Consider the following 18,832-nt stretch of genomic DNA (forward strand, 5'->3'; position numbering starts at 1 on the left):
TGTCTGGGAGGCTGTGGTTGCTGCTGCACGCAATGTTGATGGTGAACAGATCAAAACACTGACAGAATCCATGGATGGCAGGCTTTTGAGTGTCCTTGCAAAGAAAGGTGGCTATATTGGTCGCTGATTTGTTTTTGTTTTGTTTTTGAATGTCAGAAATGTATATTTGTGAATGTGGAGATGTTATATTGGTTTCACTGGTAAAAATAAATAATTGCAATGGGTATATATTTGTTTTTTGTTAAGTTGCCTAATAATTATGTACAGTAATAGTCACCTGCACACACAGATATCCCCCTAAAATAGCTAAAACTAAAAACAAACTAAAAACTACTTCCAAAAACATTCAGCTTTGATATTAATGAGTTTTTTGGGTTCATTGAGAACATGGTTGTTGTTCAATAATAACATTATTCCTCAAAAATACAACTTGCCTAATAATTCTGCACTCCCTGTACAAGTAAATAACAATTGCAGAACAGAATGTCAGTGTAATGAACACACACTTTGTTTTGACAAAGCGCACTGCTTAGGTAAATGATCTGAGTAGTTGTTCATCACTGAGCAATTTGTTAATATGTGTTTCGAGCCAAATAAATACAGGGAGAGAGAGAGTGACGTCAGAACACGTCATACTATAACCTCCCGGGAGCGGACGGAGGGGGTCAGTCGTTGGGATGCGCATGCGCAGACAGAGTGCGCGAGCGGCGGGCCTTGACCTTTCGGGAAAAAAAACCTCTTTCTCACGGACGGTGACAGCGAGGCGGATAACAGTCTTCAGTACCTGCTGGACTTTGAAGCTCTGGATTCTGGGACTGTTGGAAAAGGTAAAACATTTTCATTAAAACCTTATTACTGTTTTGTTTTTGTTACTCGTCATTGTAGCTTGCTGTTAATGTTGTGCTAACAGTAGCGATTAGCTAGATACGTTAGCCGTTGACGTCAGCGCAATTTAGTATCCAGTATACAGAAGCTGTTTTCCTAACAAAACCACTGTTATAATTAAGTGAAGGTGCTCCCAACTATGTTGAACCTTTGGCTTCTAAAATATGTGGTTCAATTGCGTGCTGCGTACATAACCCAGTGTCAGCTAGACCGAAATCAAAATTTAATATATTGTTAAAGTCACTAACATGGCGCCTGAAGCCTGTTGTGACGTGAGCTCTGTGTCTGCTCTAGAAATTCTGTAGATCTGAGCCGTACATTAAATACTCACATGAACCTGTACTTTGAATTCTGTATGAGCTGTATAAAATACAGCTATGCATAAGTGTTTTGAATGAATAATTAGATTAGATAACTCTAACTCTAATTATATAGAAATGAAGATAAATGTGACATGAGAAGGTGTGTCTTTGACTGTTCCTGTATAACTTATTTTCGGACTAGTTGACAAATTATGCTCCGGTCTTTTCTTTGTATATTTCATTTATCCACCATCATACATACAAGCTAAGAAGAGGTCGTTATACTAACAAGAGGTATCATTGCTGGGCTAAAGTTCAGCACATGGTTAAAGTTTGTAATCCAGCCAGGGTGTAAAAATCACTCAGCAGCCAGAGCTGAAGCAGGTAGCATCAACACATAAATCTACTCTACCCGGCTTAAATCACAAGAGCACCTCTGACCAAAAAGCTGTAGATTTTTCTTGTTTGCACAAATTAATCCAGATTCACATTAATTGTGTTCACAGCTCCAACAAAATGAGGAAGAGGAGGGGGAGAAACACAATTAGGTTGAATTACAATTGGATGGAAGGCGAGGACAAGGAGAACAAAGCTTAGGATGAGGAGGAAGAGAAGCAGCAGGAGCATCTTTAGGGATCCCTATGATGTCATTGAGGTTTGTTTCATTAATATGGTCCTCTCACAAAGAAAGATGACTTGTTTTAGTTCATTTACTTCCTGTATTAAATAGTGATGTGCAAAATGTTGTGAAAAACCATGGAGCAGGTATGTATAGGGCATCTGCAGGTAAATGAACATCAAATCTCTAAGACAGACTGAAATCTGTATATTTATCACCCTTATGATAAAACCCATGTCAGCCATTGGTTTATGGACTTTGTATTTTGAAGCCTCAACATTTGCTTTATTGCTGTTGCTATGTTGGGACCATATTAGGATGAGGGGTCAGAATCTGGAGTCATGCACACTATTGTTTCATTTAGTGTGTATCCATAAGATTCGTACAGCAGATCCAAGTTGTGCCTTGAAAACAGGAAAGTCGTCTGCATAGAGGAGAACTTTAATAGCAGGCTTGTACAAAGTGAGGCTTTGTGCTCACATTTGCTGCAAACACTCGTTTTACCCTGTTTTGATGCAGAATTCATTTGAAATCAGGCAAGAACTGGACTTATTTTTTATAATGTGTTCTTGTGAATTGATTGTGTATCGCATATGTTTGATTGATTTGACTTTCTGCAAGACAACAGTCGTCCGCTGGCCAAAAAAGTTTTCCAAATACCTCCACGTGATCTAGCCTGGATTCAGAAAAGAATAGCAAAAAAAATCTGCACCTCCTGCTTCAGATGCAATTTGTGTTTCTGTGTTCAGAGGCAGCGGCGAGAGGGGAGACCTCGGCTCATCCAGCTGGAGAGCCTGACCAGGAGGAGTCGAACATTAACTCAGCTCTTCCAGGGCACCCTGCAGACTCGGCTGCTGGCATCGGCGAGGGATGACGTGAACGCCAAACTGGAGTCCATCACAGGTCAACTGCAGGTATGCGAGTCAGACCTTCTGAGGAGGGTTTCACTTTTCTCTCTTCTTTATAATTGACTCTTTTCTCTCTCTTTCAGCTCCTTGTCTCAGAGTGGGAGGGATTTGAAGCACAAAGGGAGGAACTTGTCGTTTGGTTGGCTGATATGGATGTCCACCTGAGTGAGGTTGACCAGCTAACAGGAAACACCAGTGAAAAACTGAAACAACTGCAGGTGTGGGCTTGTTTTGATATGAAATATATTTGATATGATACATACGTCAGAGACATTATCCTAAACTGGACTAACAAAGGACCATGAGTACAACATGAAACATACATTACATAGCGTAAGGCTGAAGTTCATTGATCATTTTAATCATAAACTTGTTGTTGAAATGTTTTTACTGAACATGCAAACATCTGCTGATGAAAATGTGTTGATTTATTGGTCTGTTATGAAGCTATTGCTATTTCTAATGTGTTTTATCACTTTCTGATGTTTTATTAATTAAACAATACATGTATTCATTGTTGTGTTATCCGTAGATATAGTATTTATATATATTTATAGTATAGCAAATATATTTAATTATTACTGTTTAAAACACTAATATGTGACATGTATTAGTAGTGATGTTGTGCTGAGGGTTAAAATGCCTTTTTGTCTTTTGGTAACTACAAAATGACAATAAACCATTAATATATGTCTATGCTGTGCTCGTATTTATTTTACCCTACTCAAATTCAATTTATGATACATTTTATTTTGAAAGATTTAAAATGGTTTTTTAAAGAACCACTCAAAAAAGGTTCTTTAAAATGGTTTTTTTAAAGAACCATTTGAAGGATCTTTTTAAAAATGGTTCTTTAAAGAACCATTTTTAAAAAGGTTCTTTGAAAAACCATTAAAGGTGCCCCAAAGAACCATTTCTTGATGGTTCTTTGGGGCACCTTTAAAGGTTCTTCACTGAACCACTGAAAGAAATGGTTCTTCAAAGAACCATTGTTTGAAAGGTTCTTTGTGGCACCAAAAAAGGTTCTTCTATGGCATCAGTCTAAATAACCACTTTTGGTTCCAGTTGGCACCTTTATTTTTCTGAGTGTAGCATTGTGCTAATCACCCCATACTCATTCCGGGGGACACAGTCGAATGCCTTCTCCAAATCTACAAAATACATGAAGACGGGTTGGGCTTTCCCTTGAGAGGGCAAAGAGTCTCAACATCCCAAGTGTCCCTCAGAATGCTTTTAAAGCTCTGCCGGAGGTGTGCATTGAAGATCTCGCGGCCGCTCACCCAGGACCAATTTGCCATGCGAGAGCCTACCAGGGGGCAGAAATCCCCGGACAAAATAGCCTCTGGGATCCCTGGAACACACAAACCCATTCACCACAATAAGGTAGCGATTCGCCGACGGGGAACCGTCAACCGCTAAAATACAACATGTCATTTAGCCTCTTCTCCATCCTCTACTGGATAATCATATTTTCTATTTTGAATATTCTCTGCTTCCCTTTCTTCAATGCTCTTTTCTTCTGTCTTCTTCCTGTCTGTTTTTGTACAAACAGTTGCGGCTATTCAAATTCCCACACGGTTAGCAGGTATGATCGAAGTGATGGGGAGGGCTGTGAGTACTCTGTACTCTGTAGACTCTGTAGACTGGGCTCATTGGACACAATACAGATATCTTGGAGTACCTCACGGCTTTCAATGGGAAATTGATAGACCTGGTCACCAGTGATGGGCATTAAGAACAACTGTGAAATCAGATGCAGTCTGTTCGTACTAACCCAAACAACCACCATCTTCATTTCATGCAGCACTGGTCCTGGCTCAGCTTCGTCCCCTGGTGAACTCATCAATGGACCCACTTCAGTTTGCCTACCAGCTTGGCACTGGAGTGGATGATGCTGTCATTCACCTCCTACATTTTTCTCTCTCTCACCTGGAGACCATTTCTCCACTGCTTCAACACCATTCTTCCCACAGTCCTACTGGACAAGCTGGAGAACTCAGGAGAGGACCATCACCTCACAACATGGATACTGGACTACCTCATTGACCGACCACAGTATGTGGTCTCCACAGGAAAGGAGGAAAGGGCAGAGCAGGCTGTACCTCCTGTTGAGGCTCAAGTCTCTTGGAGTGAATGGGCAACTACTGAAGACCTTCTATGGTGGCAGACAGACATACATACACACACACACACACACATCCAATACACCTTAATAGCCTTTGCTTAGTCTCCCTTATGTGCAATATTACAAGTGTAATTTTTCTGATGCAACGTAGTATTTTTTATTTTATATAGTACTTCATTCCATTTTATATAGTGTGTTATTCTATTTTATCTTACTCTATTGTTTTTCTTCATTACTTTGCACTGTCCACTTTCTGCCGTGACCAAACAAATTTCCCACATGTGGGACTAATAAAGGTTTATCTTATCTCATCTTACCTCTTCTGCAACTGCAACCACATGTGTTGTTCTCCCTGCTGGTCGTTAGGAAGAATGCACTTTTAATGCATTTCTAAATTAACATCACATTTCTAAACCTAGAAGCTAAGTCCATCTGTTCTCGATATGTAGTTCATGTGTTTAATAATGCAAAGTATAATGTAATAATGTAATATATGCTTTGTTAAATCCCATAGGGAAATTACTCCTCTGCATTTAACCCATTCACTCAGTGAAGCAGTGGGCAGCCACCCATCCAGCGCCAGAGGAGCAGTGTGTAGGGACGGTACCTTGCTCAGGGGTACCCCAGGGTAGCGGTTCAGTGGATTCGAATTTTGTCAATTTATGAATCCCCGTTTAAGAGAAAGATCAACTATTTTAAAACTAAAATGCATTTGAACTCATATTTTCAGTTAACAACAACAAGCTGAACTGTATGGCGTTATTTTTGTGCCACTTGCAGGTGCAAGTGTTGCTCTTTGAGGAGAAATTTATTTCGAGCGAAGAAAAGCTGAATTTGAGTGAACAAAATTCATTACTTCGTGCAAAAATGTATTTCAGTGTTTGCTATTATCCATACACACACACAACAGCAGCCCCTCTCGCTCAGTTTTTGCATTTGCGCTCGCTCGCAATGTGTTGCTTGCGCTCTCAACATTTCAAATTTTTCAAATTTCAAATTTTCAAATTTTATTTGTCACACACACACACAACCATACACAGTATGACATGGGGGTGAAATGCTTGTAGCTGTACAAAGCCCGACCATTAAATGACAGAAAAAAAGTTTTACAATATTTACAATTTACAAGTTACTACAAAATTTAAAAATTAACTTAGGAATTTATACTAAAAAATGTGCAAATAGCAGAAGAGATTATAAAGATTATAAATTATAGGAATTATAGGATTATAGGAAATTTGTGGTGGTGCGTGTGGTGATGTGATGTGTGTGAGTCCAGTCTTATAGTGACGTGTGTGGGAGAGTCCAGTCCTACACCTGGTTCAGGGCCCGAATAGCCTGGGGGAAGAAGCTCCTCCTCATTCTCTCTGTTTTGGCCTTAAGGGAGCGGAAGCGCTTCCCAGACCTCAACAGTGAGAAGAGTCCATTGTTGGGATGGGAGAGGTCCATCATAATCTTCCTAGCTTTGGTCTTGTACCGCTTGGTGTAGATGGACAGCAGGTCAGGGAGCTCTGATTGAATGATGCGTTCGGCTGAGCGCACCACTCTTTGCAGATCTCGTCTGTCCTGCTTGGTGCTGTTCCCAAACCAGGTGCAGATGTTTGCCGTCAGGACGCTCTCGATGGTGCAGGAGTACCACCGTCAGTGGCAGATGGAAGTCTCTAAGTCTTCTGAGGAAGAAGAGACGCTGACGGGCTTTCTTAACCAGGGTGTTGTGGCAGGACCATGACAGGTCCTGAGTGATGTGGACACCCAGGTATCGGAAACTGTCCTGTCTCTCTCCACTGGCGTGCGTGCCACTGATGATGAGGGGTTTGTAATTCCTCACCTGCTTTGTAGTGAAGTCCACGATCAGCTCCTTAGTCTTGCTGATGTTTAGGAGGAGGTTATTCTCCTGGCACCAGGTCTCCAGGTTCCTAATCTCCTCCAGGTAGGCCGTCTCGATGTTGTCGGAGATCAGGCCCACAACAGCAGTGTCGTCAGCAAACTTGACAATGGAGGTGGTGTCTGATGTGGCTACACAGTCATAAGTGTACAGTGAGTACAGCAGGGGTCTTAAAACACAGCCCTGAGGCACTCCAGTGCTGAGTGAGATGGAGGGGGAGACTTGTTTTCCCACCCTCACTGATTGGGGTCTGTCTGTGAGGAAGTTGAGGATCCACTGACACAGTGATGAGCTGAGTCCTAGATCCGTCAACTTGGTGAAAAGCTTAGAGGGAATTATGGTGTTGAATGCTGAACTGTAGTCCACGAACAGCATCCTAACATAATTCCCTCTGCCAGTGTCCAGGTGACTCAGGGATGTGTGGAGCAGGTGAGATATGGCATTGTCTGTGGAACGATTAGTCCGGTAAGCAAACTGAAGTGAGTCGATGGTGGCAGGAAGTGAAGAAGTGATGTGATCTCTCATCAGTCTTTCAAAACACTTCATCACAATTGAAGTCAGTGCTACTGGACGGTAGTCATTGTGGCAAGCGGGCTGTTGTTTCTTTGGAACAGGAACAATAATGGACTGTTTGAAGCACGTGGGAACCACAGCTTGGGCCAGGGAGAGGTTGAAGATCTCCATGAACACTGGTGCTAGCTGGTCAGCGCAAGCTCTCAGGACCCGGCCAGGGATTGCATCTGGTCCTGCTGCCTTCCTGGTGTTCACCCTCCTGAAGGTGTTCCTCACGGCATGCTCTGTGATGACGAATGCATTTTCTTCACTGGTGCACTCCGAGCGCGCGCAGCCGTTTGTTGTTTTAATTGCTGCGGCGTCGAAGCGAGCATAAAACGTGTTCAGCTCATCAGCCAGTGAAGCATCGGCATTCATCATTGAAGAAGCTGGTCGTTTATAGTCCATTATAGTCCGCAGTCCTTTCCACAGGCTCCTAGAGTCGCACTGTCGTAGCTGTGACTCTAGTTTTTCCCCGTAGCTCCGCTTTGCCTTTCTGACCGCGCTGCGCACGTTGTAGGACGCAGCCTTGTATAGGTCCATATTACCGGAGACGAGCCCTTCATTGTAGGCAGCGGTGCGTGATCTCAGAGTGTCGCGGATGTTTTTATCCACCCACGGCTTCTGGTTGGGAAACGTTCGGATGATAGTTCTTTCTGCTGTGTCGTTCGCTAGTTTCCCGATAAATCCCACAACCGCTTCCGTAAACATGTTGATGTCATCAGAGCTGCGCCGAAACATGTCCCAGTCTGCGTCATCCAGTGCGTCCTGCAGCACGGCCACTGATTGGTCCGTCCAGCGAGCGACCTCCCTCCTGATTGGTGGTTGCTGCTTTAGCCTTTGTTTGTAAGCAGGCATGAGGAAGATGGCGGCATGGTCCGATTTTCCAAATGCCGGCAGGGGCTGAGCCTTGTAACAGTTCTTGAACGGGGTGTAGCAGTGGTCTGATGTCCTAGTGCCACGGGTGCGGCAGTTGATGTGCTGGCGAAGGTTGTGAAATGTCCGTTTGAGATTCACTCTGTTAAAATCTCCCATAACAATGAGTGCGGCATCTTGGTGAAGTGTTTGTTGATGTGTGAGAGCCTCATGTAGCTCACATAAGGCAGTGTCCGAGTCCGCGTGAGGCGGAATGTAAACAGTGCAGGCAATGACCGCAGTGAATTCCCGAGGGAGATAGAAAGGGCGACATTTAACGATCAAAAGTTCCAGATTGGGCGAGCAAGAGCGTGTGAGTGGGGAGATGTTTGTGCTGTCGCACCATCTGTTGTTCACCATCAAACACACTCCACCACCTCTTTTCTTCCCCGACTCCATTGTCCTGTCCATGCGATAAACCGAAAAGAACCCCGTCGGCTGCACGGCGTGGTCTGGTATCGCTGGGTTCAGCCAAGTCTCGGTGAAGCAGAGGAGGTTGCAGTCCTGAATGTCTCTCTGGAACTTGATTCTGGCTCTGAGGTCATCAAGCTTATTCTCGATGGATTGAACATTGGCTAGAAGGATACTGGGCATGGGTGCGCGGTGTGCGCGAGCCCGTAGCCTGTTCCTGATGCCGGCTCGTTTACCTCGAGGCCGTCGCTTAGGGTCGCGTCCTTTGTTCTCTCTCAGGATCTCCTTTGGCCAGGTTGGGTCCGGAGTTAAACATGGTGAAATGTTCGTGTATTGTAGACCAATAGAAACCAAAGTGTCTCTACTGTAGCGAATTTGTGTGTTTTGCATGATGCCCATGCAAGATTATGGCTGATATAGCAAAAAGTGACGAAAAACTGCAAAAAGTGGAGAAGTTGGGGCAGAGCATCCAGCACGGCAGCCGACCTCACCAGCGCCCTTTTCTTTTTTTCTTTTTTTTTTCTTTCTTTTTTTTTTTCTGCCCGTGCGCGCTCAACTCTTTCTCTACACCGTTATATTTGTGTCACAAAACCAGCCAATCACAGACTTGGATGCAAAAATATCTGATTGGCTGTTCTGGTCTCCAATCAGCTCGAAATGACGAAATGCAATATCCCAGAATCCATTTCGTCCAAAGCTCAAACGATGCAGTGGCGGAGGAACACGGAGTGGTGGAGTTTGAAATATTACTCTTTCTGGGTCACAAAATAAACTTTTATGATATTTTCATGCGAGAATGGTGCTGTGTGAACTTCAAATATCTGCTCAATTTATCAAGACATCACATATTTGCAAAAGTGCTCTAACGTTTTCGGAGATGCCTGACAATACTACCAACACAGCTAAAAACAATGTCGACATGCAGAACTATTCCCAAGACATTAGGTAAATCCTGCAAAAAAAACCCCTGTGTTTAAAACAGATTAAATAGTGACCAAACAAATAAATAAACATGTGTCCAACTTTTACAATTTAAATGCTCTGCAACACTTTTTTTTGCTGCAGGTAAAATTGACCCCGTGGTCGTGCCGTACACTGAAGTCATCTACACACAAAAATGCAGGAGAAAAGGTAAAAACACATACACAGAGACCTTGTTATTAACCAAAAAATAAAAATAAATAAATAAATAAATAATAATAATAATAGCACCAATTCAAATGTAATCATTTAGTCCCACAATCCAGAATTTTTTCTTTCTTTTTTTTTTTGAGTCATATCAATAAAATAATCCCCGTGTCTCAGGGGTAAGCATGCTCATTTCCTTTCTGGTCATTTGCATCTTTTTTTTCCTTTTTTTGTTAGGTCGACGACTGAGGAAGAGGTCCTTGATGTTATCATCTACGGCTGCATATAGATGCGTTTGCACACACACACGTCGTGCACTGTGCTCACTTATAAAGCCGACAGTTGATGAAGAGATAACGGTGATATATTTAAGCACTTTAACCCACCTGTACACTTTGTGTTCCACACTGCATCTGCAAAGAAATATACATATTAAAAAGAAAGAAAGAAAGAAAGAAAGAAAGAAAGAAACACACTAGCATTGGAAATCCTCACTGGCCTCTTTTTAAGTAAACCCATTTAATACATAAATAAATTAATAAATAAATAAAAAATTACATATATATATATATATATATATATATATATATATATATATATATATATATATATATACATTAGGGGTGCAACGATATTCGTATCGATATTGAACCGTTCGATACAGTGCTTTCGGTTCGGTACGCATATGTATCGAACAATACAAATTTTTTAATTTATTTGATCAACTTTTCTTCTGACGATGCTGTCTGTGTTGAGAGCTCAGTGGATCTGCGTTCGACTACTCCGCTTAGGCTGCACTGTCGAGCGCAGATCCACTGAGCGCAGCGCAAGCTAGCAAGACAGAAGCTAAGCTCGTTGCAACATGGCAAATTGAACCTCCCCCACCCTCATTCAGATCTGGCATTTGGAACTATTTTGGTCTTCATGTGAAGTATGACCCTGAAGGTAAGAGCGTCATGGACAAAAGTAAAACAGTATGTCGGATGTGCCACGCAATGCTCAATTACATGGGTTGGAACTACTGCGTTAGCGCAGTTTGCTTGTTAATGTGTTGACGCTGTCCAGCCCCACGCACGGGGCGATCCGCGGTAGCTCGTTAACGGAAATTTGCCGTGTTGTGGCCTTAACGTCATTTCAGATTAACGCTGACAGCACTAGTGGGAACAAAATGAATATGACTGCACATTTACACCGACATCATCCTAGTGCAAAGACAAGCGGAAGCAGACAAAAACAACAAGCATGCATGCTACAAACTTTACCCGAGTCATTTAGACAGCCGTTAGCACATGATTCTCCTTATGGGGACCTGATATGTTTAATATGCTGCTGAGAATATACCCCAGAAGAAGCATATAGTATAGCTTTTATTTTGGAAAGAGCCATTTCTCTGTAATAAACTCTCTTTTCCAAAGATGAGCGAACCGTGAATTTTGTGTATCGTTGCACCCCTAATATATATATATATATATACACACATATATATATATATATATATATATATATATATATATATATATATACACATATTGATAATGGTGGTCATGAATGAACTCTATGTGTTGCATTTTAGTTTGTGTACTAATTGTGGATTTAAGTAACTTTAAGCTGAGATCGATTCTGACTTTTGCTTTCACACAAAATGTAATGATAACACCCACTGTGTGCTCATAACATGCTTCAAATACAGAAATTTGTACACTATTTATATATTTATATCTACTTCTATACTGTTTTGTACAGCCACCCTCATCTGATCTAAAAATACATTGGAGTTTGTTGACCTGTATTTCAGCTACATTTATAAAACTATACTTTTTAACAATATTTTTCTTATTTTTAACAAAGAAAAATACAAAAAAGTACCTTATATTTGTCAGCATTTAAATGCTTTCATGTGCATTTTTTTAGTACAAACGTTAAACTTTTAACTTATCCTGCTGTCATAGTCACGACAGTATTGCCATCATTGTCGATTAATATAAATGCATAGTAAGATCTGACTTACACATTTGACAAATTGATTCAGTGATCAACCATATAATACAAATACATTAAATCACTAAAAACCATCATTAAATTTATGAAGTTTTCTGTTTGTGAACATGGACTTAACATGGAATTAAGACCAGCGAGCCGACAGCATTCAGGATAAAATGCCTGCCATTGACACACAACTGTGTGTTTGTACTAGAGATGGCACGATACCACTTTTTTATGTCCGATACCGATACCGATATCATAAATTTGGATATCTGCCGATACCGATATGAATCCGATATAGTGTGTTTTTTAATCAATAAAACTGTTTTTTTAATATCTTGCTGCTTTTTGTATAAGTTAATACTCAAGTTAAAAAAAAACAAAACAAAAACACTAAAGCTATTCTATTATACCTGTATGCAAAAAATACACTGCACCCAAAATATTTCATAGTTCAGCAAAACTGATCAATCTAATAAACTTAAACCTACTCCACCCTCCCTATTCTGGTATTTTAAAGAGTAAGCAACCTAACTAATAGGGTTCTAAAACGCCCAGAAAAAAAAAATAGTGACCCACCCTCCACCTCATGATGCTTATTCGACATAATCAACTTTAATTTGATGCAGTGTGAAAAAAAATGCACAGAAATCAATTATTTTTCAAGAATAATTAAATAGATTCAACATCTTTCTTCAACAGAATTGCAGACTGCACAGATCGTACCTTCCCAAAGGAAAAAGTACTATAGCTTACTAGGGTATATTAGACTTAACAGTTACTATATACAGTAATGGACTTCTATACATTTTACATCAGATTAAAACTTTGGGTGTAAGATTCAGATAATTATTTATTAAAAGCTAGACATTTTAAATGAGAATAAGAAAGAAAAGTATGTCTTTGTGCCCCCCTTTTCCCTGTTAATGCCCTATCGGCCCCCCTGGCTAAACTTTGCTAGATGCGCCCCTGCACAGTTACCAGCTGTCAGCTACGTAGAAAAAAATCCTGGTCTAGAAAGTAATATTAAATAAATTCTAACAACAGCTTATCAAGCTTAAACGTGCTGCTGTTGTTCAGCCGCTGGTTTCCTCTTTCTGGCGCAAAGTGGGCCAAAAACAAACAAGAGAGACAGACTCGCGACAGAAAAGCCGATCAGCTGATCATTGATCAGTTTCATGATTGAAGTAGCAGCAGGAGAGAGAGAGAGAGAGAGAAGAGGCAGTCGCTCCATATATTGGTTGTTAAGCTTAACGCGGGAATGCTTTACAAACATTCAGAGATGAACTTACAGGCTTGCTTTACTTCTCTGGGATAACTTCCTCGGAGATGAAATGCCGGATTGGTAGCGAGGCTACAAATACACACAGCCCCTCTATCACGTGATGCATACTGCTCCGACGTGCTACCCAAGTTATGCCATGTCGCAAGTTTTGTGAGGTGCTTTTTTGATATTTAATGGATCGGATTACATTTTTTATTTCTCTCCGATATCCGATCCAGTAATTTAGGTTAGTATCAGACCGATACCGATACGTAATATCGGATTGGTCCATCTCTAGTTTGTACACTAAAAAAAAGGAAATTGCATTGTTTTTATATGTACAAATGTGTAACTTGTAATTTGAAAAAAATAATTTCACGTTTCTAGTTAAATCATGTATCTGCATCAAATTCAACAACTTAATTTGTTCTTGTTGAGATGACATGATGCAATCTAGTGAGAGTGTTTAGTTGCCTGGACTCATGAAATTCACAAGATCACATGAGATTTCAAACAGCAGTAAAATCACTGGGGTTAGAAGAGGAAGACAACTATACACACACAACGTGTATGCTAGTACTATTTATTGTGGTTTAATCTATAAGGACAGAAACGTACAGAGAATTCAGCACCAAGCAGCTTGACAGCTTGGTGGTGTCGTGGTTACCTCACACCAAGAAGGTTCTTGGTTTAAATCTACAATCAGGCTAGTTTCAAGTGGGTTCTCTCTGGGTACTCTGGTTTCCTTCCACAGTTAAAAGCCATGCATTTAGTAGAGCTAGGTTAATTACTGTTTCCAAATTACCTATGAGTGTGAATGAGGGCAAATGGGTGTCTGTCTCTTTGTGTTAGCCCTGCGTTGGACTGGCGACCTGTCCAAGGTTAACCCCACCTCTTATCAATTTTGGGTTATGCCCCAGCCCCCCTGCAACCCAGATAAAGATAGGAAGATAGCGTGGAATTTGTTGTAAAACCAATACATTTTTATGTTAAACAAACACTAGACTTTGTTGAACATTATGTAATACGAAGACAACATGTAGTATTTAAGTGATTAAGCTGTATTGGGATAAAAGTTTGTGGCGGAGGTGTGGTCCCGGGCGCGGCTGCAGTGGAGGAGTGGTGCAGTGAGCTCAACGGGGCGGTGCTGGAGAAGCAGGTGAAAACAGCTGATGGCGTTTGGGGTGATTACGGTTTAGCAGGGATCAGCTGAGACGGGAGCTGTCCAGACGGCGGACTGTCAAAACTAATAACAAAAGCTCAGAATAAACGTTGCATCTGCAATAACGTACCGTGTGTGTCTGTGCGTGTGTGTACGTGGGGAAAGTGCCCCCCACAAAGTTATTCAATAGTTTTGGAATAAAGTGACAAAATTGTGAAGGATTAAAATATTCCAAGAGCTCAACTTAGTTCATCTAAACATGTTTCAATCACGTTTTCTGAACACAAAATGCACAGGTTTATTGAATATGAATAAGTTGTGTTGTTTTAACTCAGTTTTTAAAGTTTATGCCAAAGCAAAACAATTGTGTGCAACCAATTACACTATTGAATTAAATAAATCCAACATGTTCTTTTTTTCAGTGTAGTTTACACAAAGACTGGATCTCTTTTAATCACAGTTTCCTCCAAAGATGTGAGATGCTGTCATAGATTTCTCTGCTGCTGTCTTTGGCTGAATAAAAGATGATATACACACAAAAACCAAGTGGTTAAACGCTTATTTTACCAATATGATCTGTAAATCATTTGCTTTATTTTTCATATTTTAGTGTGAATCTAAAAAAAAAAAAAACACTCTTGGCTCACTATAAATTTCCAGTTTTCTTTCTCAGTTGTTGTACTTTAGTGCTGTGATAATATGACACATACAGAGAAAACAAGACAAACAGAGGTTTGGGAACAAAGAGGAAACAAACTGAGCGTTTTAGATCCAGACTACATGAACCGTATCCACACCCTATGACATTGTACTTATGTACTTGACTCATACAGACTCAGGACTATAAAATGAATCTTTAACTATTTTACAAATATACACATGTTAAGTAAATCCCATTTCCAACTCCCGTTTCAGGACCTCCACTTCTTACTCAGCTTCCTCCCTCCTCTGTTCATCTTTTACCTGCTGCTGGACTTCAGTTACCTTATGTTCAAACTTGGAAGAGAGAGAAGGGAATATAAGAAATGAGGTTAATCTGTAATGAACGCCTACATAAGTTAAAGCAGAGAACATTTATTTACAGAGCAGTCTCCCCCTGCTGGTCATAGAGGTTGAACAAACTTTGCTCCATTAGCTTCACTTTTCACACCCAGACCAATAAAAATGCAATTTGCCTAAATTAGCTGCATCTCTTGCTACACGCAGCTACTTTTAGTAGTAGTATAGGTTAGTAATAAACTGAACTGAACACATGTAAATGAGGTGGGACCCACAATGTGCATAAATGGCTGAGAGGCAGAAAATGGGGAAAACAAAATAAAAACAAAAGTCTCATCAACGATGACTTACTGAGGATGAATTAATCACTAAAAGTAACTTCATTAAAGGATAAGTCAAATTAGAGTATGTATGTATACACTGTGTATTAACAAATATAAAACTGATATATTCCAATGCAATTTAACATAAAATGATTAAATCATATATTAGACAATTTGATGAACTTTGGGTTATTTGAATAAATTTGTCTTTCAATGAAAAATCAGTAATGAAGACCTTGACGAATGCAGTTAAATTAAAGATATGAACCCTTAGTCTTTAGTCTCAAGCTCCTTCATTCAGGACTTCAGGGCCATCTCAGCATCCTGCCTCCTCTGCTTCTCTTTCCCAAGCTTCTGCTGTAATTTAGCTACTTCTTCATTCAACTGGGACGGGAGGGAAAAAGGTAAAGGTACATTTATAAGAGTTTCTACAACATAATTACATACTGTGATGAGAAAAAAAAGCATGTTAACTTTTTATTTTGCATTAGAAATATTAGATATTAAATCTAATGAACAAAATATGAACCTCTATGTTCTCGGCTTCAAGCTTCCTATTTTTGGTCTGCAGCTCCTTCTCATCTCTTTATCTTCTGTTTTTCTCAGCGCGAAGCTCCAAGAGTTCAGCCTCTTTTTCTTTTAACTTTTCATGGGAAGGAGTGAAACAATGAAAATTGAGTCATTTAACAGAAGAAAAAAATATTAAATATTTAACCTGATTATTTCAGTTTACATAATTAATGTAAACATCAGTAATGATCTTTAAAAAAAGACATTAAATAGAGACAGTCATTTCCAGAGAGAAACTGCAGCTAAAATTAATATTTTCGAAAATGTTTATATTTGGAGTCAAATTCAAACCGGAATGCATAAAAGAAGGAAACAGATATAAGGTAATGAATTAATATAATAATAAAAAAAACATGAAAATAAAATTACCTCTTTACCATTGGTCTCCAGCTTTGTTTTCAGGGATTCCACGTCCATCTCAGTATCGCTCCTCATCTGCTTCTCTTTATTAAGCAGATGCTGTAGTTTTGATACTTCAACATTCAGCTGAGTAAGCAGAAAAAAATTAAAAGTTGTGGTGGTTTCAAGTTGTTTAATGTTTTCAAATAAATATTTTAACCACTATCTGCTGTGTCAGTAAGGGTACTCACAATAAAGATTATTGAGAAATTAACAGTTTGAATAATTCTATGTACCCTCAAACAATCGGCTTCTTCATCATAAGGAATGAAAAATTCACCTCTTTATTCTTTGCCTCAAGTTTCCTCTGTGTGGTCTGTAGCTCTTCCTTATCTCCCAACCACTGATTTTTTTCAACACGAAGCTCGAGGACTTCAGCCTCTAGATCTTTGACCTTGGAGAAAAGGAAAACATCAGAGTCATTTTTACTAAAAGGGAAAAGTTTCTGTATTGTACTGTGTAAGTCATCTATCTGTTCAGTTAGGGAACATATTTACCAACCAAAATGATGGAATAAAGCTGGTATTGAGTTCATCAAAAAAATTACTACAAAGAACAATATCTACTCTAGAAACACCTTAACAATTTTAAAAACAAAAAATATGTGGCGAACACAGAGATAGTCACGTCCAGAGAGAAATTATAACTGATTGATGAAGTGTGAATTAATACAGAATCAATATAACAGAATATATTGTGAAATGGGCTAATGAAATATTTATTTTCTCACCGCACGGAGCTTCATGACTTCATTAGTTTTGTCTTTTAACTTGGCATTCATGTTGACGCTATGCTATGCTACCAAACATTGGCAACAATCTTAGCACTGGCAAGTAGCAAAATGTTGTTGTTTCTATTCCTCTTTTTAAAGGTGGTTGATGGACTCATATAAAAATATTCATAGAGATATAACATGATATAAAACTGAATATATGGAGGTAAAAGAAATAAAAGACACTAACCTTTGATTGGCTGGCCTCGAGCTCTGTCTTCAGTTTCTGCAGGTCTTTCTCCAACGATTCATATTTAGAACAAGGTGATTGGACCCTGTGTAAACCTACATTTTCCTCCAACTGAAAAATAATTGAAGAACCATGTTGTTGTATTAAGCTTAAAACGTATTTCTTCTGTGTCTCTAATACCAGGGTCAGCTTGAGATGACATGATTTGTTTTCCTCACTCTGCTTTTAACAAAGGCTCAATTGCATAAAATGGCATGTGTTGTAATCTACCACAAACTTAATGGAACAGTGCTGATATTGTATGTGGAAGTTTGTGTTTGTATTTGAGAATTACTTTCTCCATCCTCTTGATAGCAAGGGTAAGCTTGGTGAACTTCCTTTGTGACTCATCCATCCCTTTAAGCGTGTCATTTCTCAGCCACTGAAGTCTCTCCAGCTAACAAAAAACAAACACAGTGGCTCAGTATCACATTAGTCATACTGGTTATACTCCTAGAGCTTAGCTTAATGGCTACATAATGAATGGGGGGGAAGGGTTGCCGATCTGTCTCAGCTCAAATATGCAGAGAGCAGTGACATGTTATCCATCTTCTTCTGCTCATCCAGGCTTGTGGAATGAGGGCAGTAGTGTAAGCAAGAAAACCTAGACCCCCTTCTTTCCAGCCCCCTGCTTCAGCTCTGGGGGAACATCAAGTGGTTCTCAGGTCAGGAGAGATATGTGTCTCCACTGTGTCCTGGATCTGCCCTGTGGCCTCCTTACAGTTAAGAGCAATGTTTTAATTTGTTATATAGAATTACCTGAGTCTTGAGCTCCTCAATCTCCTCATCCTTGCTCTTCAGTTCAGCTTGTGACTTCTATGTTTAAAAAGATCAGGAGCTCATTACACACGTGTTGAGGAAGTTTTTTCAGTTTATGCAAGTGGATTTTTTTAATGCTTTTTTATGGTTTGTTTTTAGTGTACTTCAGAATGAAACTACACTTGATGGCAGTGTCTTACATTCACCCTACAGAAATTAAAAGGTACTCTATGGTAAACCATACTATGAAAACATGTTTTCATGAGTGCACCTTTACTTTTGTTTAGATTTGTACACACAAACGTCGCATCAGTGGCACTAAAGAGAAAGACTGAAACAAGCTGTCAAAAGTCAAGAAAGCAACACCTCTAAAAACTTGTGTTTGCTTTACAACAGTCTCAATGTGATGGTTGGCGGTTTTATTGTGGTATCTATCTATTTTTCTAAGTTTGTCCCACCATCATGCCTTTACACAAAGCAATGACAGTCATTCATTTTTACACCATCTGTAATTTGTTTTTAGCGTAGGCTGTTTGTCTCTCTCTCCTCCCCCTGTCTTTTTCCTGAGTTGCTCTCTTGGCTTTGTGCTTCTGATTCATCTCTGACTGAACTTTGTTGTTCAGGTTAGACTTCATTCTAACA

The 18,832-nt window shown here is 39.8% G+C and overlaps 1 protein-coding gene across 2 annotated transcripts; it reads left to right on the forward strand.

The window, feature by feature from the left end:
* Positions 1-468: 468 nt before the first annotated feature.
* On the forward strand, positions 469-3,027 carry LOC146390174 (nesprin-1-like). Of its 2 annotated transcripts, XM_084923218.1 has the most exons (4): positions 725-827; positions 1,694-1,842; positions 2,556-2,720; positions 2,798-3,027. In XM_084923218.1, the coding sequence occupies exons 2-4, from the start codon at positions 1,786-1,788 to the stop codon at positions 2,963-2,965; spliced, it is 390 nt and encodes a 129-aa protein (XP_084779344.1). In that variant the 5' UTR covers positions 725-827; positions 1,694-1,785; the 3' UTR covers positions 2,966-3,027. The 2 variants fall into 2 exon arrangements, with proteins under 2 accessions (XP_084779343.1, XP_084779344.1); XM_084923217.1 differs by lacking the exon at positions 1,694-1,842 and having other exon boundaries at positions 469-827.
* The last annotated feature ends 15,805 nt before the right edge of the window (positions 3,028-18,832 follow it).

Source organism: Perissodus microlepis, chromosome 3 (genome assembly GCF_051167445.1).
Source record: "Perissodus microlepis isolate ML-2025 ecotype Zambia chromosome 3, ASM5116744v1, whole genome shotgun sequence".
Taxonomy (NCBI): domain Eukaryota; kingdom Metazoa; phylum Chordata; class Actinopteri; order Cichliformes; family Cichlidae; genus Perissodus; species Perissodus microlepis.